Source organism: Borostomias antarcticus, assembly GCF_949987555.1.
Source record: "Borostomias antarcticus genome assembly, contig: scaffold_192, whole genome shotgun sequence".
NCBI classification, from domain to species: domain Eukaryota; kingdom Metazoa; phylum Chordata; class Actinopteri; order Stomiiformes; family Stomiidae; genus Borostomias; species Borostomias antarcticus.
In genome coordinates this window covers 42,812-67,582 of record NW_028176748.1, presented here as the reverse complement: position 1 = coordinate 67,582, position 24,771 = coordinate 42,812, and the positions used below count along the sequence as shown (strand labels likewise).

Here is a 24,771-nt window from a genome sequence, read left to right as displayed (position 1 = left end):
ACCCAGAACACCACCTGGTCCATCAGCAGACCACGCCTGCCCCCAGTGTAGAGAGAGACCCAGAACACCACCTGGTCCATCAGCAGACCACGCCTGCCCCCAGTGCAGAGAGAGACCCAGAACACCACCTGTACTGCAGCCACCCAGAGAGCAGTACGTTCAGAGAGGTGATGAAACAAGTAAGAGATTCACTTGGTAATCTGTTCTCTAACATGATTTAGATCCTCTCACCATCTGTAGAGCTTTGCCATGAATTCATCAAAAAGGTCCAAGGCACTCTTCTTGATTAAAAAGCTTTAATTATCGGCTAGTTCATCTTAGAACAGAATAAAATAAAACAGCCAACATGTTTCGGCCATGCGGCCTTCATCAGGGCGAGTTACAAACTAGAGCAAAAGTCAGTAGAAGGCCTTAATAGGCTAAGCAGGCTGCACCCATGGGTGCGGCCAGTGATCACAATTCTAGACAGCTGTGTAGCTGGGAACTGGATAAATCATGCTGCCCACAGGAGGACATCCTTGTCACATATACATTACTGACATTTGTTCAACACACAAGAGACTCAATACCTAGACTAGAGAAAAGGACAACAGGAAAATACACAAAATCAACCTCACTTGTCCTAGGTTACAGTCACATAATGAGAGAAAATAAGAAAATACATATATAATAATCATAATCAATAACCCTTGTAAGCAGAAGAGAGGACTACCAAATTCCTGAAGGTAGAAGATCTATAGGAAAGAAATCATATCTATAGCATCATTCAGCCCTGGGGAACACAAAGCCTGTAGTCATATTTGTAGTCATATTTGCTATGAATGTGTGTATTCCTGTCAATCTAATTTCTTGTACTTCCTGTCTCTCCTTAGTTGTTAGAGGTCTCCAAAAAGCCGTAGAGGATCATAAAGCCACTTTGAAGAGGAGGTTTGAACATGTGATTGAAGGAATCATAAAAACAGGGAATGCAACCCTCCTCAACAGCATCTACACTGAGCTCTACATCACAGAGGGACAGAGTCAAGGGGTTAATAATGAACATGAGGTTTGGCAACTTGAGAGAGCATCCAGGAAACAAACCACATATGAAACACCCATCAACTACAATGACATCTTCAAACCCCTGCCTGGTCAAGAGAGACACATCACACCCCTGCCTGGTCAAGAGAGACACATCACACCCCTGCCTGGTCAAGAGAGACACATCACACCCCTGCCTGGTCAAGAGAGACCCATCACACCCCTGCCTGGTCAAGAGAGACCCATCACACCCCTGCCTGGTCAAGAGAGACCCATCACACCCCTGTCTGGTCAAGAGAGAACCATCAAACCCCTGCCTGGTCAAGAGAGACCCATCAAACCCCTGCCTGGTCAAGAGAAACCCATCAAACCCCTGCCTGGTCAAGAGAGACCCATCAAACCCCTGCCTGGTCAAGAGAAACCCATCAAACCCCTGCCTGGTCAAGAGAAACCCATCAAACCCCTGCCTGGTCAAGAGAGACCCATCAAACCCCTGCCTGGTCAAGAGAAACCCATCAAACCCTTGCCTGGTCAAGAGAGACCCATCAGAACTGTGCTGACTGTGGGCGTCCCTGGTATAGGAAAAACCGTATGTGTGCAGAAGTCAATCTTAGACTGGGCTGAAGGAAAGGCAAATCAAGATGTGGAAGTCATGTTTGTGCTTCCTTTCCGGGAGCTGAATTTGATTAGACATGTCCGGTACAGTTTACTCCAACTGCTGAATGTTTTCCACCCAGAACTACACATGGAAGATGCAGAGCAACTTGCTGTCTCTAAAGCAACGTTCATCTTTGATGGTCTGGATGAGAGCCGACTGCCCCTAGACTTCAGAAAGAACCAGACCTGCTGTCATGTCACAGAGTCAACCTCAGTGGATGTGCTGCTGACCAACCTCATCCAGGGGAATCTGCTCCCCTCTGCTCTCCTCTGGATAACCTCCCGACCTGCAGCAGCCAATCAGATCCCTTCTGAGTGTGTTGACCGGGTGACAGAGGTACAAGGGTTCAATGACGCACAGAAGGAGGAGTACTTCATGAAGAGAATCAGTGATGAGAACCTGGCCAGAAGAATCTTCTCACACATCAAGACATCAAGGAGCCTCTACATCATGTGTCACATACCAGTCTTCTCTTGGATTTCTTCCACAGTCCTTGAGCACATGCTGAGTACAGAGAAGCAAGGAGAGATGCCCAAGACCTTGACTGAGATGTACACACACTTCCTGCTCATTCAGACGAAGCTGAAGAACCAGAAGTATCAAGGGGAAATCAAGACTGACCAGGAGGAGCTCTTGAGGGCCGACAGGGAAGTTCTCCTGAAGCTGGCAAAGCTGGCGTTTGACCATCTGGAGAAGGGCAACCTCATGTTCTATGAAGAAGACCTGAAAGAGTGTGGCCTCGATGTCCAAGAGGCAGCAGTGTTCTCAGGAGTTTGCACAGCAATCTTCAAAGAAGAGTCAGTGCTTTTTCAGAGGGCAGTCTACTGCTTTGTGCATCTGAGCATTCAGGAGTTTTTCTCAGCGGTCTACATTTACCATTGTTACACAACCAAGAACATGGAGGCACTGGAGCCCTTCCTTAAAAGGAAGACCAAATCTGTGTCCAAGGAGCTGGCTCCGATTGAGCTACTGAAGAAGCGCTTCCTTGCTGTGTTGCCATGGAGGAGGAGGAGGGAGGAGCCTCCGGATGAGCTGTCTCTGAATGAGCTGCTGGAGGGGGCGGTACGCAAAGCTTTGCAGAGTGAGAATGGACACCTGGACCTTTTTGTCCGCTTCCTCCACGGCCTCTCTCTGGAGTCCAATCAGAGACTCTTACGAGGCCTGCTGCCTCAGATTGAGAGGAGTCCAGAGAGCATCCAGGAAACAAGCAGATTCCTCAAGAACAGGGGGGATGAGGAGAAGAACATCTCCCCAGAGAGGTGCATCAATCTCTTCCAATGCTTGATGGAGATGAATGACCATTCAGTTCAGCAGGACATCCAAGCATACATGCAGAAGAAGACATCAACCGAACTGACTCCAATACAGTGCTCAGCGCTGGCCTACATGCTGCAGATGTCAGAGGAGGTTCAGGATGAGCTTGACCTGAACAAATACAACACATCACAGGAGGGGCGGAGGAGACTGATCCCAGCTGTGCAGGTCTGCAGAAAGGCTATGTAAGTATTCATCTTTCTATACAATTTGATCAATCTATTTAACCTTGTCTGTCCCATTGACCCAGAGGTATCTTCTGGAAGGGAGCCCTCCAAACAAAACATGATATAAAACTATAAACACAAAAATACAATTATAGATACAAAACACAAAAAGCTGCTACGCAGCGATGAGGCGGGGCCAGGCAATTTCCGACAAGTTTAGGAGCAATAAGCGAGAGAATAGGAGGATAACAAGAAAGTTGACATTCCAATGTTCATTTTGTACATTCGTATCATATCGTAAAACATTTGTAAAACATTTTGATGCATTGTAAGATCGATTTTGATAATTCAACAATCTGGTCAATGAGTTTGTGAATTACAGTCTGAAGATCCAGTGTAGCAAGTTTGGTGTTAATTGATTGAAAAATGTGGGATGAGATATGTTTATAAATTTTTACAGGTTTTGTTTGCTTTTCTTCATAATTGAACATTAACTTCAGCAGCTGTGTACTCAGTCAGTTGTTAGTCATTGTAATCCTCGGCGGGGTTGGGTAGGGTTGCCAACAGCGATGTCTCCGATTTGTGGAGCTTGCGTTGGATTGTGGGTAATGTAGTTTTCTCTGTATGAAGTGTTGATTTCAGAGGACAGGATTAAACATATTTTTAAAAATTCCATTTTTGAGATAAAATTCTGAAAAAAATCACACTACATCTTGGATATGTGGCCAATGTTGTCACTTTTTATGAGTATGATCAGACTTTGATTTGGCGAGAATTAATAGGAACTGTATACAGAACTGTCAACAGTAAAACTTTTTGATGTGCTGTGGGCTCAATTTTTCATATTTCAAAAATCTGTGAGGATCGTTTGGTAAGGACAGTCTGAAGATACAGTATATCAATTTTTGTGTCAATTGAACAAAAAATGTGGGAGGATATAGGTTTGATAGGTTTTACAGTTTATGAAAAAATCGGAGTGATGGACTTCAAAATTCCTGCAAGGTCAGAGCATATGAAAGTTTTGTCTCACTTGGGACTACATTGACATGGTGGTTTTACAGTGATGGCACCTATGGCTGATTTGTTATGATTTTTGTAAGTTTTAAATTTAGACTATTGCTGTAGCGCCACCTTCAGCTTTATTGACCTACAATGCAGGTTGAGGACTTTGGGTATAGTACTGGAGCTATGTGCAAAGTTTGGTGATTTTCCCTTACTAAAACAGTTCCCTGTGTTACTAAAACCCCTTACCCCTTACTAAAACAGTTCCCTGTGTTACTAAAACCCCTTACCCCTTACTAAAACAGTTCCCTGTGTTACTAAAACCCCTTACCCCTTACTAAAACAATTCCCTGTGTTACTAAAACCCCTTACCCCTTACTAAAACAGTTCCCTGTGTTACTAAACCCCCTTACCCCTTACTAAAACAGTTCCCTATGTTACTAAAACCCCTTACCCCTTACTAAAACAATTCCCTGTGTTACTAAAACCCCTTACCCCTTACTAAAACAGTTCCCTGTGTTACTAAACCCCCTTACCCCTTACTAAAACAGTTCCCTGTGTTACTAAAACCCCTTACCCCTTACTAAAACAGGTCCCTGTGTTACTAAACCCCATTGAAATGATCTCATCTTCACTACTTTGTCCCTCATCCATCTACAATATTTACCACCATTCTGAATTTATGACTGGATGAACCACAGTTAAGTTACAAACACAATTTACTATACATATAAAGAGTACTTGCCTATGCTCTACAGCATGATATTTTAGGCAGAGTACTTTTCTCGCCGTCAGCTAGAAATATTTCTGTCTGCTTAATGCAGCTCCTTAAAGCCTCTGGAAACTTGGCTTGAAATAGTAAAAATGCATATATGATAGCAAATGTGTCTCTTTAAGCATCCAAAAACGGCTCATTTTGCTCTCTAGACCATTTCTCAGGAATGTGTGGGCGTGTCAGACAGGGTTTCCGTTAGAGAAAATCGGTACCGGTCAATGTGTCCGGGAAGATTAGACTTTTCCGGACAAACTGGAGAAATTCCGGTCATTATATTATAATATAATATTAGGCCTATTATAGGTGTTTGTCGCGATTTGATTGGCCGTTGTGTAGCTTATATATGGCATTTATTGTCTTATTTCGCATCCGTATGATTAAATGTGTGATAGGCTGTCATGATTCCATGCGCTAGGCCTATAGCCTATGTAATTGCACAGCCACAAAAATAGTCACCTTTGAATTGCGACTGTAGCCTAGAACATGAATGTTTATTTCAATTCATGAATCGGATTTGCGGATGCTCTTTCCAGCTTTAGCCTACCCTTTTTATCAATAAAACAGCATCATTATAACCATGGACATCGCAGTAGACTATGATGATGAGGAGGACATAACTGTTGAAAAACAACTGATAGGCGGGCTGGGCTAAATACAGAAATGACACAATACATGTCTTGATATATAACATTTTATTTAAAAGTGCAAGAGGTTAGGCAACATGTAGGCTTCTCGTAACATTTTATTTTAAGGCCTGCGGCTGCGCTGATTGGAATTCATAGGCTAGGCCTATAGTCTAATTTCGGCCTTTTATCAGATAGGCTAAAATAGAACAAAACTCTGAAAATAAATATACTGTAGCCTACTTAAATAAAGTGTAAGAACTTACAACGTGCATAGGCTAATTTCCATTCGATAATAATAGGAATTTCCATTTTCGCTTCAAGCTCCGTACCCTGATCAGGCTCTCTCTCGCTTGGTGGCCCGCTAGCCTATAGGCAGGTTTATCTTACGGCTGTTTTTTCATCGCATAGGCCTACTAGTCAATAGCCTACACATTAACAGAACAAAATTAATTGGCCTATTCGTTTTTTTTTTATTCAAAAGGAATCATAATATATGGAAATGTAATTTTAGCCTATTGTAGGCCTAATACAATTATGGGGAATTATTTCTCCGGACATTATGACCGGAGAGATTTTAATATAACGGACTTCAACGGATTTTTCCGGAAAAAAACGGTAATTACCGGCTAACGGAAACCCAGGTGTCAGATCAGGATTTGATTGAAATTTTGATCCGCCAATGAGAAACAACCTCATCAAAACTAGCATATATGCACAGCAACTAAAAGTCCAGCCGTATATGTTTGATCCGTCAGATACTCAAGGATACAGAAATACAGTAGAAGCCCTGCCATCTCCAAATAATTCATTTTAATCGATCACTGAATGGTGAGTTCCAAAATGCTTTTCTATCCATTAGTAGAATTAGTTAGCCACAGCTAGTCCTAACCATACTAGCTAGCGCCAACATTATTAGGCTGCTAAGCAGCTACAACCCTACTAACACAGTACGTAAAACTGACGGGACACATTGGTGTAATTGTGGTAACTTTGCGACGTCACCAGCAGCGGACCTAGCTGACACCTAGCTGACACTTGCCTTTTCAGTCGCAAAATAACCAAAATAGCCGTCCTCAAGGACACTGTAAGGGAACGTAGCCGCCACTGCTGCTTAAATCCGTAACTACGATGTAATTAAATAACGTGACAATGTGGTTACATCACAGTCCCAATCTGACTTTATTGGAAATGTGTCACAGTGGGTCAGAACATTTGTAAATTACTTAGGTTTTAAAATAAATTTTGAAGTCATACAGTTACAGAATTGTAATAATGAGGAGAAATCCTGCATGTCTGTTTTGTGTGTAATTTCTCATTTACAGTTAATATTAACACTAAAGATTTGCAGTCTAGGCCTAATAAAAATAATGATAAAAAATATGCCTATGAATAAAGTCCTAATTTTGCAACCTAAATGTGAGCAATGAACGTTGAGCAGTGAACGTAGAATGCAAGGCATTGGGCTACTTTCTTAGGTGACACAATTGAAGAACTAGACAAACAAGTTACACACTCTGTGCCAGTAGGTGGCGGTATGCACATTAAAGTTGTTTGCGATCCGCCACTAAACCCAGCGAAGAAGAAGACTTCCGCCTCGTTTGAAACAGAAGCGATTGAGAAAGACCAACACGCTCTTTGTCTCCGCGACAACACAGATCCTGTAAGTATCTCAATTTCAATGTATACATTAGTATGTATACATACATACTATGTATTTTGGTATCGTCCCAGATAAAACACCAACGTTATGTGCAAGCTACCCTTTTGTAATGATTATCTATATGCAGATGCTCTCTTTCCAATGTTGGCTAACTAGCTAGCCAGCTAACGTGATTAGCCTTTTTCGGGCAATGGTGGAGTCTTCTCAAGTCTAGCAGGCTCGCGCGAGCTCCTGCACGTTCGCACTGTTTCATCGCTTGGAATAAAATGTGATAATTAGCTTACTCATTGATTTCGCATTAACCCACGACACCGTTAGTATGTGTTTGTTTTTAGGCATTCATTTTTCCGAAGTTAACGTTAACAGAATACTAGAAGCCCCAACAACGGAGCTAGGCTAGCTAGCAGGATTTGTTATAGCAGCCATCTTGGCTCATTTGGTTACAGCAGCCATCTTGGTGGATTTCATGTTACTCTTAACTGTTGAAATGGTTGCTCATTCTGTCAAACGGGTAAAGAATTGTGTACTACGTTTTCACTCACATACAAATCAAAATTTTGCATAATAGGTACTCATGATGTGGACTACTAATAGAGGCGCTAAGACGGGGACAGGCGTGGCCAGGGGCAGTCCTGGGACAGCACCACAGGCTCTGTGAGTCTTGTTCAGTTTAATGCCCTCATGAGTATTAACAGAAGAGCACCATATACATATGCACACATACACTCTAACATGTCGCTCTCTCCTCAGCTCAGCCCAATGGTCTCTGATGGTTCTGTCTGGCCAGCCCTTAGGTGGAGAAACACCTGATCATCAATATAGGCACACGTAAGTACAAATGCACATACGTTTCCATAGACGGGATAAACAAATGGGGATATTGATATTGAGTTAATGTTATCGGTAGACATGTGAGATTCATACGACGCATCACTGACGCCAGTGACGCCACAATATCAGGGAAATTGAGCAATTGCTTCCCTGTAGTGCAAACTTGCAAGATTCGCTCAGTTATTAACCCTTTAAATCAGGGTTGGAGTATTCCAGGTGTGTGGCCATGGCCATGAACACCAGTAGAGGAGGGAACCAAGTGTCTCATTCTCTCTCCACAGTTGTGTGGTTGTAACCCCCCACTAGCTACATATTCATTCAATCTTTATTTAACCTCGTGAATCAATTGAGAGTAAGCTCTCATTTACAATGACGTATAATCACTCTATATTTGAACTTGTACTACAGGTGAGATAATCCTTTTTAATGGTCTCTCTCATTCGCTCTCCTAGCTGTGATGTTAGAGTTGTGCAAGACTTGGGTGTTCTCCTGCTCTGAGTGCCCATTCTCCTATACCTCCCAGATCTACCTCCACAAGCACATCAAGAGGAGCCATGACAACCTCTGTCTCTGCTGAGGAACACACAGAGCATTATGAAGTAGCCAGTGCCTTGGCGAAGGTGTTTGAGCAGCAGTCATCAATGGATTAACTCCCAAGACACAAGGAAGAGACAGCGCACGCACGCTATGACTCCAGTGACGAAGGTAATATAATAAAGTGCATTCAACAGTCCCAAAAGAGTACTACTTGAGTTGACTAATCTGAGCTAATTTACCTCTACTATATGTTCCAGTGCCCAGGCAGCCGGTCGGCAGAACTCAGACCAGACCAGCTATGCCAGGTGCCAGAGCCGGAAGGCCTGCTCTGCCAGTTATCAATGGAGGTATCCATGCATGTTTGTGTTGGTGAAATGTCTATGCATATTTGCACACTTACAGTTAACTCAGGACTTTCGGAAGACTAATTCGCTCATCTCACATCTCACTACTCGGCAGTAGATGTTCATCGCCCGGGTCCTTTGAGCCAAGGCGCTGTGAGCCCAGGCCCTTCAGCCCTTCAGACGTCCAGGCACGAGCAGCATGCATCAGCGATTAGCACCCCGGCCAGACCAGGTCAGGGTCTGACATGTCTCATGTCGAGTTGATTCTTCCCCTTATGCCAGAATCACTACGCCGCCAGCACCATAGTTTCCTGCTCATCCCTTTATCCTCTGGTTTTCAGGTAGTTCTCTGATGCCATCGCCTGTGAGACCAACAGCTCCAGCAGTGTTGCCATCAAGCTCTGCAGATGCTGGTATGCTGAATTTTGTGAACTACTTCATGCTGCATGTAGGGATATACTTTGAGCTGAATATCCATTATGGGACCGTACAATTACTTATAGCCACATCTGTGTTTAATATCCAGACTTCCAGAGGATGATGTGTCAGCAGTTCTCCAGTCTGTCTGAGGGAGGGTTATGGCCTGTAAGCCAAGCACCACTGTGACGGAGGTGTCTGCCCAGCTGCAGGAGATGCTGAAACATGCCCCTGCTCGATTCAAAAAGGTATGTGATGTCAGGCAGTTAATTTTCTCGTATCCAGTGACATGGCACGCTTCCAATGAACGTATGCGACTTGCTTTTACAGCCATTTCATTATGTCCTTAGGCATCTGCTCCAGCCCAGCTGACCTCCCCAGCCCAGCCCCTGACCGCAGCTCCAGCCCTGACCACAGTGGAGTATTCAGATGAGGATGACCTCTTCTGCCCAGACCCTCGATTCAGATGTGGGTGACCCCCAGCCCGTCTCCCTAAACCTCCCTTTCCAGCCTGCCAGGATGGATGCCTTTTTTGTAAATAGTTTTTTAAAATTGTAACCTTTTTTTTGTGGGATACAACGGTCTGTTCCCGGTCTGCCTGCCACAGAATGCGCATCGTTTCATTTTTGTTTTTAGAACTTTTGCAATTGTCAGATAATGGGTTGCTAGCCAGAGCTTGTACATACTTTTTTTTGCTTTTCTGGCTATGCGTAATGTGACAGACCGTAAACCTCATCCTTGTAAATATGTATACTTTTAATTTGTAATGTACTTTGTGTAATAAAATGTTCTAAACTGTTAATGGTGTTCAGTCTTATATTGGTTTGTATCATAATGCTTGCTGCTATATCCCCATATAGCATTAATTAGTTTTTGTACTGGTAAATGCTAAATATAGCCAGTGGTACTGCAAATGCTAAATATAGCCAGTGGTCAGTAAGTGACCATATTTGCACCGTGCGAAAAAGACGTGCAGACCAAGTCATATAAATACCTGTAAATCTAGTGTCAGCCAAGTGAGTTTATTACGGAAGTTCCTGCCCACGTTTTTTGCACGCGGCCGCACCATATTTGCACCGTGCGAAAAAGACTTGCAGACCAAGTCATATAAATACCTGTTAATCTAGTGTCAGCCAGGTGAGTTTATAACGGAGGTTCCTGCCCACGTGATCACGTGCGTTCTTTGCACGCGGCCGCAACTTCGGAATGACGTGTCGTTCTTACGTAGCGTCTACTAAACGGCAGATCTCGCGTTTCCGTAAATGGCCGCGTAATTTCCGCACGTGGCGCAGATGAATCGTCACCTATAGCGGCCGTATGTAGAACGTTTGCGCAACCTGCGTGTGTTAGTAGGGAAAGCATTGAGTTGGCAAGCTAACAATGTTAGATTTCTTTAGAAAAAGGTGAGGTTAACAATAAACATGGAACATTTACTTAAACTTTATCATTAGCAAGTAACTTACATGATCGATCTCTAGGCTCTGGGCATCGGGGAGAGGCTGAAGTGGAGGGAGAGAGGGTACTGCTCCAGCTACAAGACATAGCCGTTGTGCAAAACACATGGCTTTCTGGCAGAATGTAATGAATGAGCGCAGCATATGAAGGTATGTTTCATATGAAGGTATGTTTCCGGACTGCTCCACCACGGCTCACCAAAAACGCGGTCCACTGTTTCTCTAAATCCAACACAGTTGGAAAACTAAAGAGTTACTTGTCATCTCACCGATGAGCACCCAGGGACAGCACAAACAATCATGATGGTGCACAGGGTGGGGAGATAGAGGATAGATAAAAATAGATACCTTAGATGGATAGATAAAAATAGACAAAGATACTAGGCTGGATCAAATAACCCAATGGGACCGAAGGTCGTTCGTATCTCTGAAATGTCCGAATGACTGAAACATGTTAAAATGCACCAAATTCAATAAGTGGTACTTGTTACATAAAAACTCATAATAGACCGATAAATACCCTTAATTACTTGTGAAAATGCATCAAAATTGCAATCAAATAGCCAACTAAACTCATATAGCCTAGCCTATAATAGGCCTACAGTAGCCTAGAATAAAATAAACTAATTTCCACTTGAGTGCATGCTTTGATCAAATAGCCTACTTTATTCTCAAATGAGGCCCACGCTGCATCGATAGGCTACTGTATTCGCAGAACAAAATGGTATAGCCTAAAAAAAAAAAACATAACAATTAGAGAAAATGATAATCAATCAATAAATAAATGAATTGACAGACAAGTTGTCGTGTGGCTATTGCAGCCTAAACAACCGATGTAGGCTAACATGGCCTAGGCTGTAGGCTATTAGTTAACAAATACAGTAGGCCTAGTAGGCTAATCTACATGCTTAAAACACGTCTGTGTTCCTGAAGTCCATTAACTGGGAACGAAATGACTCGATACTCCTCTGCTTCAGGTTGCTGACGCGCTTTCTGGTACCAAGGAATGCAGCTCTCACGCAGCAGACTCGTTTGCGTTTTGTGCTCGACATTAGAACAAAGAAATGAAACATGACAGTAGGCTACAGCCTACAGGCAACATGTAGGTCTACATACAGTTCTGTTTTTATTCACAGTAGGATACAGTACATGTTTATTATGACAGATTTAAATGCAAGTAGGCCTACAGTACTGTAATGAAAATCCCACCAGTAACCAGATAGCAGGCTCAAAAAAAAAAAGAAGTTTTTTAAGCCTGTCCGGTAGACCGGGAGGTTCGGATCTCTGAAGTTCGGATGAGTGGGGTCCTACTGTATATATAAATGTTTACTCCCTGTCTAAAGCAGCGCTTATCTTGTTAGCTGACACTATGTGGACTTCACCGTGTCAGCATCTGGGAGAGCTGTGTGGTAGTTTCTCAGTGCTCTCGTGTTCTCCCGTGCTCTGGGAGAGCTGTGTGGTAGTTTCTCAGTGCTCTCGTGTTCTCCCGTGCTCTGGGAGAGCTGTGTGGTAGTTTCTCAGTGCTCTCGTGTTCTCCCGTGCTCTGGGAGAGCTGTGTGGTAGTTTCTCAGTGCTCTCGTGTTCTCCCGTGCTCTGGGAGAGCTGTGTGGTAGTTTCTCAGTGCTCTCGTGTTCTCCCGTGCTCTGGGAGAGCTGTGTGGTAGTTTCTCAGTGCTCTCGTGTTCTCCCGTGCTCTGCTGCTCTGTTGTTGCGTGTGATCACGCGTGCACCTCGCTCTGCACGAATGCTCTTTACTGAGCTCTGTGTGTCTCCCCTATATGTTATGTGTAATGAGTTTTAGTCAGTGAGGCATTCTTACTCCCATCTATTCTCTGATCTTCTAAAATAGATTGTCGGTCTTTAACTGGTCAGAACCAGCTGGAGCTGACCCCACTATAACTTTTAAAAACTGCTAACTCAGCGCTTGGCATGTTTCCACCTCCTCACATTGCACCATACATACATCCAGTGAGGAGTAACACGTTAGAAAGTACCCATGCACAATGCATCAACAATCCCTCGCCTACACGGCTGGCAGCTCTGTCTCTGGCTCTGACAACGGGAGCTCTCTGCCATGGAAACACCGACACTATTTCTCCCTCCTCAAGATCAAGGACTCAATACTGGTCAAGTGTAATCTATGTATAGAGGCCCATAAGGTGTGAACCTGAATCAGTTATTCTGAAAGCACAAATGCCATGGAAACAGGTATTTTTCCTACCCTCATTCCTCGTTATTATTCAGGAAAAGGTGCAAATGCAGTCACCTCTGTCGTGGTGCAGCAAACTAGCCCAAACTAGCCTACTGCTGATTTCTCTAAATCGTATGCTACCAACGGACACATCACCTAGAAGCTGCGTCAGTTATCGATTCATATCATTGTGGATGGCCACAAGTTAAAAATGCCTTTTTTGCAACATAGGACTTTCATTTCACTATTCATTTCATGTAGGCTCCTACACATGATTGAAAAGTGATCAGTAGTGACTATATTCTGTATTGGTCCATGTAGCCTACAGCATGCAGTGGGCTGAGAGCTGACTGTTCTATCATCCTCTAGGCCTGTACATCAACATTGAGATTAAAACCTGTAATTTGAGCTGTATGTGTTCATTTCCCCCATATCAAAATATAACATGCTGTATACTGTAAGCTATCAAATTAAACGTTTGAGAAGCTTCTCCTCTTGAGGTTGGCTTATTGGTTTGAAGGCTAGGAATGTTGTAGGTCACTGGCCAGACATGAGGTAGCCTACGAGTTATTGAAAGCTGGGTACCCTTTATTAAGCCTTAGGCTACATATGACATGTGTATATTAATGTGTATATTATACAAATCATATCATTAAGATTAGCATGTCATTAAGGAACAAAAAGTCATACATGTTTACTTTGTAATTTCAGACTCTCTAGATGTGACCTCAACGAAGCCTCATATGAAGTGCTGGCCTCATCGCTCAGCTCAAACTCCTCCCACCTGAGAGAGTTAGACCTGAGTAACAATGACCTGCAGGATTCAGGAGTGAAGCTGCTCTCTGCTGGACTGGGGAGTCCACACTGCAAACTGGAGAAACTGAGGTCTGTATCCCTGAGCATATTCACATGTTAAATGATTGGATTTAAATGTCTAAGTAATTGTACATCTCAGTCCTTGAAGAGGGATGTTTTGGGCATCAACATTCAAGTTGAGAAATTATCTTTGGACTACAGTACATACAGTAGAGTTGACAAAATAGGGACTTTCATCTCAAAGCATACATACAGACATATACAGACTGTAGGTGGTGGGTGGGTCCTTTATTGAAGGAACAAAGACACAATCAAGATTAAATACAAATGTACATTGGGTACAAAATATACACAAAATCCCAATACACAAGAGTGCAAATAAACAATGTGTAAAACATGCCTAGGTGTACATGATGAAGTATCAAGTAGTAATTCTACAACAGAGAGTTTGGATACTTGATTCTGATTGGCTAGCAGCCGTGGTAAAATACTCTGTAACCCACGGCTGCGACTGCATAACAATTAGTTAATCTCATTGACGAGGCCATTGATAAAATCAAGCGGTAGGCTATGCTTTGCGTAGCAACCACTCGCAGCAACCTCACCTTTTTCGTATCCTATTACAAAAACGCACTCATCAGTCCGACTCCAACACTTCCACACCCCTACCAGCAAAAATGAGTGCTCTGGAGAACTGTTTTAATAACTGCACCATGGCTGGAAATATTCAAATAAAGGTGAACCACCCGAATTATGCCTTATGGCTTATGTGAACAAGGCCAACCCAAATAGGCGAGATAGCCTATGTTGCCTGGCAACCATTTAATTCAGAACTATAGCCTATCGCCGAAGATTTTGTAATCCTAAAATGATAAGAATGATCAGTAAATAAATGATTGAATGTTACTTCTGAGTGTTTTTTGTGAATATATATATGTAGTAACCGTTGTAGAAAAGCAATTGACCACGAGAGGCAGTGGGTTACAGGGGATTTTACCACAGCTATACTTCTAACAACGCCCCGTAGCTGTGGTAAAATCCCCTGTAACCCACTGCCTCTCGTGGTCAATTGCTTAAGTAGGCTATAGCATGTTGGTAAATGTACATATCCTGTCCAAAGAGCCTTAGCACCCTCCAAGCTGACTCAGGTCCATAGTGTCCAGCCAATCAGGACGCTGATTGGATGCTGAGTATTCATTAGAGCATGGGTTCCCAAACTCCCATCAATGTGGGCCTCCCCTCTGAAAACAGTGATACACCCACGCCCCCCCAACCCCCCAAATGTGTCCATTTTGCAAGGCAGCGTCAGCTAGCCCATAACGTTACACAGCTAAGTTAGCTCGGTGGCACCTGTTGCTAGTTAACGTTATGACGTTTTCGCACAATATATTCATGCCTGCGGGGGTAGGCTCTCTCTGCACTATCCACACATTTAGTATAATCTAACAGTATCTCTCCCATTATTTATTTCAATATTCTGACCTTTAAAATCACGTTTCATTCATAAAAACCATAGACATTTCAAAAATAAATAACATGTTTTTCCTTCTTTTTTTTCTAACCATCCCTCCGCGCCTCCCCTGACTTTCTTTGGGGCCCCCTGGGGGAGGCCCGCCTCACAGTTTGGGAATGCCTGCATTAGAGGAATGAAAAACCTGCTCATGACTAAAACATATTAGATGCAGCAGCACTCTCTCTCCTCGCTCCAGAATGAGTCACTCTGTTAATAATTCAGTCTGAGAGAGGAAGACAATATAGCTGACATGCCTCCTTTTCACCACTAGTGTAGCAGTGTTTGTTTGTAGAATAAATGTCATCTTTGTCACAGTTAAATTATACAGAAAGCAAAGCTACTATCACAGAAGACTGAAGTGAAGAGTGAAGTTACCCGTTTCTGTACTTTATTAGTCTGAAAATGTGTTTTGCCAATGAAAACACGCTTTCTCAAAGCACTGATTACTGGTGAAAATGTTTGCTAATACTTGTCCTTGTCTCCTCAGCCTGAGTGGATGCAGATTAACAGAGACATGCTGTTCTCTGCTGGCCTCATCTCTCAGCTCAAACTCCTCCCACCTGAGAGAGTTAGACCTGAGTAACAATGACCTGCAGGATTCAGGAGTGAAGCTGCTCTCTGCTGGACTGGGGAGTCCACACTGCAAACTGGAGAAACTGAGGTCTGTATCCCTGAGCATATTCAAATGTTAAATGATTGGATTTAAATGTCTAAGTAATTGTACATCTCAGTCCTTGAAGAGGGATGTTTTGAGCATCAACATTCAACTTGAGAAATTATCTTTGGACTACAGTACATACAGTAGAGTTGACAAAATAGGGACTATCATCTCAAAGCATACATACAGACATATACAGACTGTAGATGTTGGGTGGGTCCTTTATTGAAGGAACAAAGACACAATCAAGACTAAATACAAATGTGGATTAGGTACAAAACAGGGGCGCTGCTAGGATCCCAAATCATTAGGGGTTGAGGGAAAAGCGTCAGGGGCTGAAGTTTAGAGGCAGTGACACCTGTTCATTTTGGTTTTTTGGGGGGCCGCATATATTTAGGGAGCCCATTTGGGTTCGCCTCTATTCCTGTAGAAGAAATTTAAAATCCAGCGCGAGCCAAGTATATCCATGTAATGGCGGCGGACGGGGCACTGAGAATGCAGCTTCTAAAAAATCAGTTGTTTTCATCAATCTGTCTTTATGAATAGCTAGTTGTGCTTACATAGAGCGTAGGCCTGTTGTGGTTTTTCACATGCCTCTGTAATATGATCTTTAGAAACGTCTTTAGAAACGAAATAGCTTCCTCACTTGCTCCAGCACGCATGCGCACAGCGCGCAAGTGTTGCTCCAGCCAGTGCGCATGCGTGCTGGAGCAAGTGAGGAAGCTATTTTGTTTCTAAAGACGTTTCTAAAGATCATATTACAGAGGCATGTGAAATACCACAACAAGCCCTCGCTCTATGTAAGCACAACTAGCGATTCATAAAGACAGATTGATGAAAACAACTGTTTCGCGGCAGAAAATAGATTTTTTAGAAGCTGCATTCTCAGTGCCCCGTCCACCACCATTACATGAATATACTTGGCTCACGCTGGATTTTAAATTTATTCTACATGCCTCCGAGTTACACCAAAGTTATCTCGGTGAGTCAAACGTCTTATAATATGCCGTAAATAAGGTCCAGGTTGTCAAAAACGAGTATTTTCCTTTAAGTGGCATCAAAATGTACTCTTTAGTGTGAACTAAATCAACAACATCAGCACGGTTCAAACAGAGGACATAACTTCTCTCTAGTATGCTTTGACTAATCTGAAGCTATCACTGACTTGGGACACCCAGGTGTTGGACCTCTCAGAACACCACAGAAGACAGGCTCACGTCCTCCACCTCCACAATGTCAACCTGCTGAAGTAGCAGTGGTTGTAACTGAACGTATCGACTCCTGTGTGTCACATGAGATGGTCACCTGAAACACAGATCATGATGAGAATGAATACATTCTGATGAACATAACCCATACAGCAGCATAGAAGCTCACATTCAATATAACAACATGAACATAACCCATACAGCAGCATAGAAGCTCACATTCAATATAACAACATGAACATAACCCATACAGCAGCATAGAAGCTCACATTCAATATAACAACATGAACATAACCCATACAGCAGCATAGAAGCTCACGTTCAATATAAAAACATGAACATAACCCATACAGCAGCATAGAAGCTCACATTCAATATAACAACATGAACATAACCCATACAGCAGCATAGAAGCTCACATTCACTATAACAACATGAACATAACCCATACAGCAGGGATCTTGCTGGTGTATATCTAACAAGCATGTCAGTCATATGTTTTGGAGCACGGTTGTGGAGTGATTTATAAACCAGTAGAAGAATCTTGAAGTCTATTCTGAAGCTGACGGGTAGCCAATGCAGAGCCTTCAGGACGGGTGTAATGTGAGCCCTCCGTCTGGATTTTGTAAGGACTCGTGCCGCGGCGTTTTGTATAATTTGCAGACGATTGATGGTTTTCTTTGGTAGGCCACAAAAGAGGGGATTGCAATAGTCCAGTCTGCTGGTTATAAATGCATGCATAAGTCTTTGTGTCGGCCTTTGAAAGGAAGGATTGCACTTTTGCCATGTTTCTTAAATGATAGAAAGATACACTAGTTATGTTATTGACATGAGATTCAAAGTTCAGATTAGAGTCGACTATGACACCTAGATTTCTAACCTGGTGTTTGGTGTTTAGTGCCAGTGTATTTAAATGTGTGTGTGTGTGACCTCAGACAGGTGAGGTTCTGTATGACCCTGGTGACCTCAGACAGGTGAGGGGGAGGAGCCTGGTGACCTCAGACAGGTGAGGGGGAGGGCTCTGTATGACCCTGGTGACCTCAGACAGGTGAGGGGGAGGAGCCTGGTGACCTCAGACAGGTGAGGGGGAGGGCTCTGTATGACCCTGGTGACCTCAGACAGGTGAAGGGGAGGGCTCTGTATGACCCTGGTGACCTCAGACAGGTGAGGGGGAGGGCTCTGTATGACCCTGGTGACCTCAGACAGGTGAGGGGGAGGGCTCTGTATGACCCTGGTGACCTCAGACAGGTGAGGGGGAGGGCTCTGTATGACCCTGGTGACCTCAGACAGGTGAGGGGGAGGGCTCTGTATGACCCTGGTGACCTCAGACAGGTGAGGGGGAGGGCTCTGTATGACCCTGGTGACCTCAGACAGGTGAGGGGGAGGGCTCTGTATGACCCTGGTGACCTCAGACAGGTGAGGGGGAGGAGCCTGGTGACCTCAGACAGGTGAGGGGGAGGGCTCTGTATGAGGCATGTGTGAAGGCGAGGAACGTCGGGGTCTTGCAGGGGGTTGGGTTCCACCAGTGGCAGGGGGTTCTAGGTGGGGGGAGCAGTGTGAGGTTCAGGTGGCGGGTGCTGTATAAGCCCCCCATCCCTAAAAGGACAGTGGAGAGTGGTGCACAGGGCCCTGATGACCGAGCGCTTTCTGGCCGGGCTTGACCCCGGGGTGGGGGAGGGGGGCCCATACTGTGGTGAGGTGGAGACGGTGGTTCATGTGTTTTCTGTTTGTGCACGTCTTGTTCCTCTGTTTGTGCTGTTACAGCCCTCGTGTGTGAGGTTGGGGTTTGTGTTTTCTAAGGAACTGTTTGTTTTGGGCCCACAGTACACGTGCAGGAGGAGGGCAAAGTGTGTTTTGCTCAATGTTGTGTTTGGGTGAGCTAAGTTGTCCATTTGGACTACAGGGAGGAATAAGGTGAGAGGGGCGGGGCCACGGACCCAGTCCAGGTGGTTAGGGGGAGGGTCTCTGCTTCTTAGGGTAGAATACACCTATTTTGTGATCAATAACAATGTGGCTGAGTTTGAGAGGGTGTGGGGTCTGGGGGTGGCAATTTGTACCGTGGGGGCAGATGGGCTTGATGTTTGATGTGAGCTGATGCTGTTCTGTGCTACTGTGTGTGTGGGGGGGGGTGTTTAGTGTTTTGTAAGGATGTCTCATTAAAGAGCATCAAAAGTCAAAGTCTCTGTTCCTCCTCTCTCTCCTCTTCTCTCTGTTCCTCCTCTCTCTCTCTCCTCATCTCTCTCTCATCTCTCTCTCCTCTTCTATCTGTTCCTCCTCTCTCTCTCCTCTCCTCTCTGTTCCTCCTCTCTCTCCTCTTCTCTCTCTCCCTCCTCTCTCTCTCCTCTTCTCTGCTCCTCCTCTCTCTCTCCTCTTCTCTGCTCCTCCTCTCTCTCTCTTCTCTCTGATCCTCCCCTCTCTCTCTCTTCTCTGCTCCTCCTCTCTCTCTCTTCTCTCTGCTCCTCCTCTCTGTCTCTCTTCTCTCTATTCCTCCTCTCTCTCTCCTCTTCTCTGCTCCTCCTCTCTCTCTCTTCTCTCTGCTCCTCCTCTCTGTCTCTCTTCTCTCTATTCCTCCTCTCTCTCTCCTCTTCTCTGCTCCTCCTCTCTCTCTTCTCTCTGCTCCTCCTCTCTCTGTCTCTCCTCTCTCTCCTCGCTCCAGAAGGAGTCAGTCTGTTTATAATTCAGTCTGAGAGAGGAAGACAATATAGCTGACATGCCTCCTTTTCACCACTAGTGTAGCAGTGTTTGTTTGTAGAATAAATGTCATCTTTGTCACAGTTAGCAGTTAATTATACAGAAAGCAAAGCTACTATCACAGAAGACTCAGGAGTGAAGTTACCCTTTTCTATACTTTATTAGTCTGACAATGTGTTTATCCAATGCAAACACACTTTGTTAATGTACTGATTGCTGATGAAAATGTTTGCTAATAACGTTACTGTTCTGGGTTCAACATCTGTCCGTTGTGGTCATATAAAGGAATCGAGCAGAATACTGATGTATATCCTATGTATACAGATCTTAACAGACAGTTGGATTACCTGAAGCCGTGAATCACGTGGGTTTATTAATCAATAAGCATATAGTGTTACAAAACAATAGCCCAGATACAATAACTAGGCTGAGTACAATTATTACATTGTTATGCCAATTGTTACAATATCGAGTTGTTGTCGAAGGAGAAGTGGAAGTAGAAGCCAGTAAATTAGAGAAGAATGTAGCATGAAAAATGCAGTATTATGGTACAGCTGAGCGGCTTAAGGGGCTAGCAAGCTAGCATGTTAACAGGTTACAAGGCTAGGAGGCTAAGAAGCTAAGCTGCCCTCGGCTAAGCAGCCCGGCGGTTCTTAAATACACTCTACCAGGGGGGGCGTCATGTGACATCTCAGATTATGGTGATAGGCTGCAATGGTACAGTGATCTAGTCTTTTGTCGATCAGGCAGGTCAAGATTAGCCCGTTGCTAGGGGACCGGACATTCTAGATGTCTCCGATGTCTGATTACCCAGTTCTAGCAGCTGCTGTTTACTCTTACAGAAGAACTGGTCAGCAGAGGACCTTCCTTGACCTTCTCTGCCCTCAGACTGTGTATGGCCTAGGCAAAAGGTTATCAGAGTTCACTGTGGCCTAAACTGAGTATATGGAAAACAACAAAAAGGTGAAGTTTCTGCCTACTTCAATACCACTGCAATAACTGATTATTAGTCAGATCACTTAAATCATTACAGCTCATTTCATATACAAAGACAACACAATATGCTTTACAGACAGGGGGAGAGGATGTAGCCTACTGATCCTACCCCTAATTATGTGGCAGACTGCATGGGGAGCGCAGCGACTCAACATAATCGATGAGTTTGGAGAGAGAGGGTCGTGCACCAAGACTCCGTGAGCACACAGCGGACGAGGGGGGGGTAGCCAGAGACTAACAGGTCATGCAGTCAATAGATCTAGTTTTGAATGATATTGTAATGCCCTCTGGTTATAGTAGAATATCTCTACTGGAGCTGTTTAATCCAGGAATGTGATGAATTTGATCATGTCAGAGTTGCTCAGAGCTTAGCTGGACTGGCTCAGAAGAAATGCATTTATCCTACAGCTTGACCGTAGCTAGCGAGCTAGACAGCCACAGGAGGAACTGGACTGCCCTTCCCCCTTCCCAATGCTGTTTATATTCAAATGCACTTGATGAGCTGGGGGGAGGATTCAACCAACGCCAACAGTCATCAACAAATACATTTCCATCCCTGTTTGTCTTCCATGTCTGGTGCGCATCCACTGCTTTTAAAGTAATATTGCATCCAAGTTCTAATTGTAATCTCTATCTGCGCTGCTGGGATAACTATATTATAGCCTATTATTACTAGGCTACTGTTCACCTTATTATTTATTTATCTAGGTACAGGTAAGAGACGAATGGTTGTAAACCATGAATATAGTATATTGGAATTAATTTAAACAAGTGCATTTGTATTCCATTTTCAAGTATTGCTGATTTCCCGTTCCTATAGGAACAAAGTAGCCTACATTTAGTTGAATTGTTATAGAACCCATGCCTGCATGGCAATAAAATAACATACTGTAATACCTTCTTTTCGTAGGGTAGCCTACTTCTTTAAACGTTAGTCTAAGCTTGTTTAATACGTTATTTGACTGTCTACTATGGTCAGCCATCCAGTAAATGTTGGTCAAGCTGTAGGCTAAATGCATTTCTTCTGAGCCAGTCCCACTAAGAGCAGCTCTGATCAAATTCATAGCATAGACTACTGCATTATAGTGATACAGTATTTATTCATTGTATATTTAATGTCTTTGTATGCTTGCCAACATTGAAATGAGGTCCCCCGATGATAATAGGCCATTGTTAATCCAAGTGTTCATAATCACAATGATAGTGAGTATACTCGTTATAAAGGCTAATAGCGATTGAGTCCAGTCAAATTGACATTTAAGTGCTCGGCGGTTGTCTTTTAGGCCTAGCCTATTGATTAACAGATACATTCACACTAGCTCATTTGTGTCAAAATACAGTATCTCACATCAGTATGGTGGCTTGTAGAGGCTCTTGTCTTTAGCAAACAGGCTTACCTCAGATCATTCACTACATCATTCATTGTAAACTAGGAGTGAAATCTCAGTGTGTGGTTATGTGTTATTTGTTGATACTTTCTTGATGAATTACGGTTTATATATATAAATGTGGTTCCTTCCTCCCTGTTTGGGGATAAACTTGATTCAAATGCAGACTGCCCATTGGAGTTGACTAGGCCCCATCAACAGTACTGTTTGTCCTATCATCAGGTTGTTTTAACAGGTTTTGAGGGAGATTTGAATAGTGGGTCTAAACTAGCGTGGGGGCATGGAGACAGGAACAGGACCATTAGGCTACGCTATTGACAACAATGATGGGCTAATAGAAGTGTTAGGCTGTTGATTTAAACAGTCATGTCAGTGCTCACTGCTATGAGATTAATGTAGAATTAATAGCCTATAGAATAACCCCATTCAAAAAAGAAGTTTTGTTCCAATAACCACTGGCCTAGTGAATCTGTTGGCTCGCTCTTTTTTTGCTCCCCACTTGACATCGCTCGTCTTTCGCATTCGGTAAACAGATAAATTCACATTTGTGTCAAAATCCAGCATCTCACATCAGCATGGTGGCTTGTAGAGTCTCTTTCCTATGGACACACTAGGCCTCCCTCAGCTCATTCATTCAATTCCTCATTCAACCAATCAGTCTCTCTTCTGCATTCCACAATAGAATCACAAGTTCACATTACTATAGGATGCTTTCTCAATTGTTATACATGTACATACATTGTGCATCTCAAATGTTATGTAATTATAGTTTATATATAGGCTAGTTATAGTTTCGCTGAATAGGCTACATTCCAGTCTAAAGTTACCAGTCTCTCAACAGTATTGTCACACGCTCTGCTGCCACTAGTTGCTTCTTGATCAACGATGCCTCCTGGTGGTTAGTGTGCAACACTGCATGAAAACACGTTGGTGGATCCCGCCACTGTGCTGACACCACGGTGCCGCCGCGTTTTGTGAGTTCCAACATCAGAGGCTCAGGCACTGCCCATGTCCTGTCCAAAGAGCCTTAGCACCCTCCAAGCTGACTCAGGTCCATAGTGTCCAGCCAATCAGGAAAGGCCTTACATACATTTCTATGGATGCTGAGTATTCATTAGAGGAATGAAAAACCTGCTCATGACTAAAACATATTAGATGCAGCAGCACTCTCTCTCCTCGCTCCAGAATGAGTCACTCTGGGGCGAATTCACTAAAGGATTGCGCAGCTTTTCCTGACGCAAAGCCTGTGCAAATAAGTCAAAAATTATGTTTGCTATTCACAAAGCCCTCGCAAAGGGTGAAATACGGTGTTAACTGCGTTGCGTTCGTCATTGCGTTGCTCTGCGCCGGTGTTATTAGCTCATATTTAAATTAGGTAATATGGGCGGAGAATGTTCCCCTTTCTATGCAAATGAACATTATTGCAAAACCCGCCCAATTCACAAACATCGGCGCAAATTGCCTCACGCAGTTAAAGTGAAATTAATACCGTTTTCAGAAACGTGGTGGTATTTAAGCGCAAGGGGTGTGTCGCGGCCAGCCTGTCCGCTGATCATGGCAGCAGTGATTGTTGCGAGGCGAAGGCATCGCAATGCCAGGCATGTTGTTCGTGAGAGAATATTTAGAAGAAGGTCACTTTTTGATTTAACACTAGAACCACCGCGGTACCTGTTTGGACACCAGAGCGCGCAGCTCTTCAGCCAACTGGAGGATGAAGTCGCGTCTGGGGAGGCTCAGTTGACTATGCGTCTCTCCACCCGTCCCCAGCGAGTCCAAGCTCCCCCAATGAATATAATAGCCTACATAGCACGAAACTGTGCGTATAATAGTCTATACGCGAAACTGCGCATTCCCTATAGCTGTTCATTGAACGGCTGGGGGCCGACATAGGTATAAATAAATAAATAAAAACATAGCCTACACAATATTTGTTTTATTTGAATGGTCTTGAAAATATTTTGCTTTTGTATCATAGGTGACGGCAGGTATCATCTTCAGCCATGGATGATGACTCCCGTGCGTAATCCTTCCAACGTTGGAGAGGCGGCGTACAACTGGGCTCACATCAGGACGCGCGGTGTGATTGAGCGCACATTTGGAATCCTGAAAAGCCGTTTAGATGCCTAGATCGTACCGGTGGGGCAATGTTATACACTCCCCCAAAAGTATGCCAGATCATCGTGCTGCAACTTGCATAACATAAAATGATTTTTTTTCCTTTGTTCGTCTTTTTAAATCATTCCACCTCCGTTTGCAGTCTTCCGCGTTTACACACACAAATGGCACTGACTGATTGGGAAATTAAACCCCAAATATGATTTTTTGCTGCAGTCGTGATATTTTTTGCCGAAAGCTGTGAGACATGTTTTTGAACCTCGTCCGTGAGGCCTTCAAGTTCGCGGTCTGAAAATCGTATTTTTCTTTTTCTGTCTGCCATCGTCCAATGATATGCATACGAGTTGTATGCGCTGTATGCGCAGTATTTATAGTCATTTCCTATATCAGC

General features: G+C 43.8%; 1 protein-coding gene across 1 annotated transcript in view; it reads left to right on the top strand.

The window, feature by feature from the left end:
* LOC311328158 (uncharacterized protein) overlaps window positions 1–24,771 on the top strand; it is a gene marked incomplete at its 3' end in the record, with an annotated part of 38,537 nt that overhangs the window by 1,389 nt on the left and 12,377 nt on the right. The window contains exons 3-6 of the mRNA XM_084462174.1: window positions 68–179; window positions 873–3,177; window positions 13,707–13,880; window positions 15,812–15,985. Of these exons, the coding sequence (XP_084318300.1) occupies window positions 68–179; window positions 873–3,177; window positions 13,707–13,880; window positions 15,812–15,985 (2,765 nt within the window). The remainder of the gene's footprint in view (window positions 1–67; window positions 180–872; window positions 3,178–13,706; window positions 13,881–15,811; window positions 15,986–24,771) is intronic.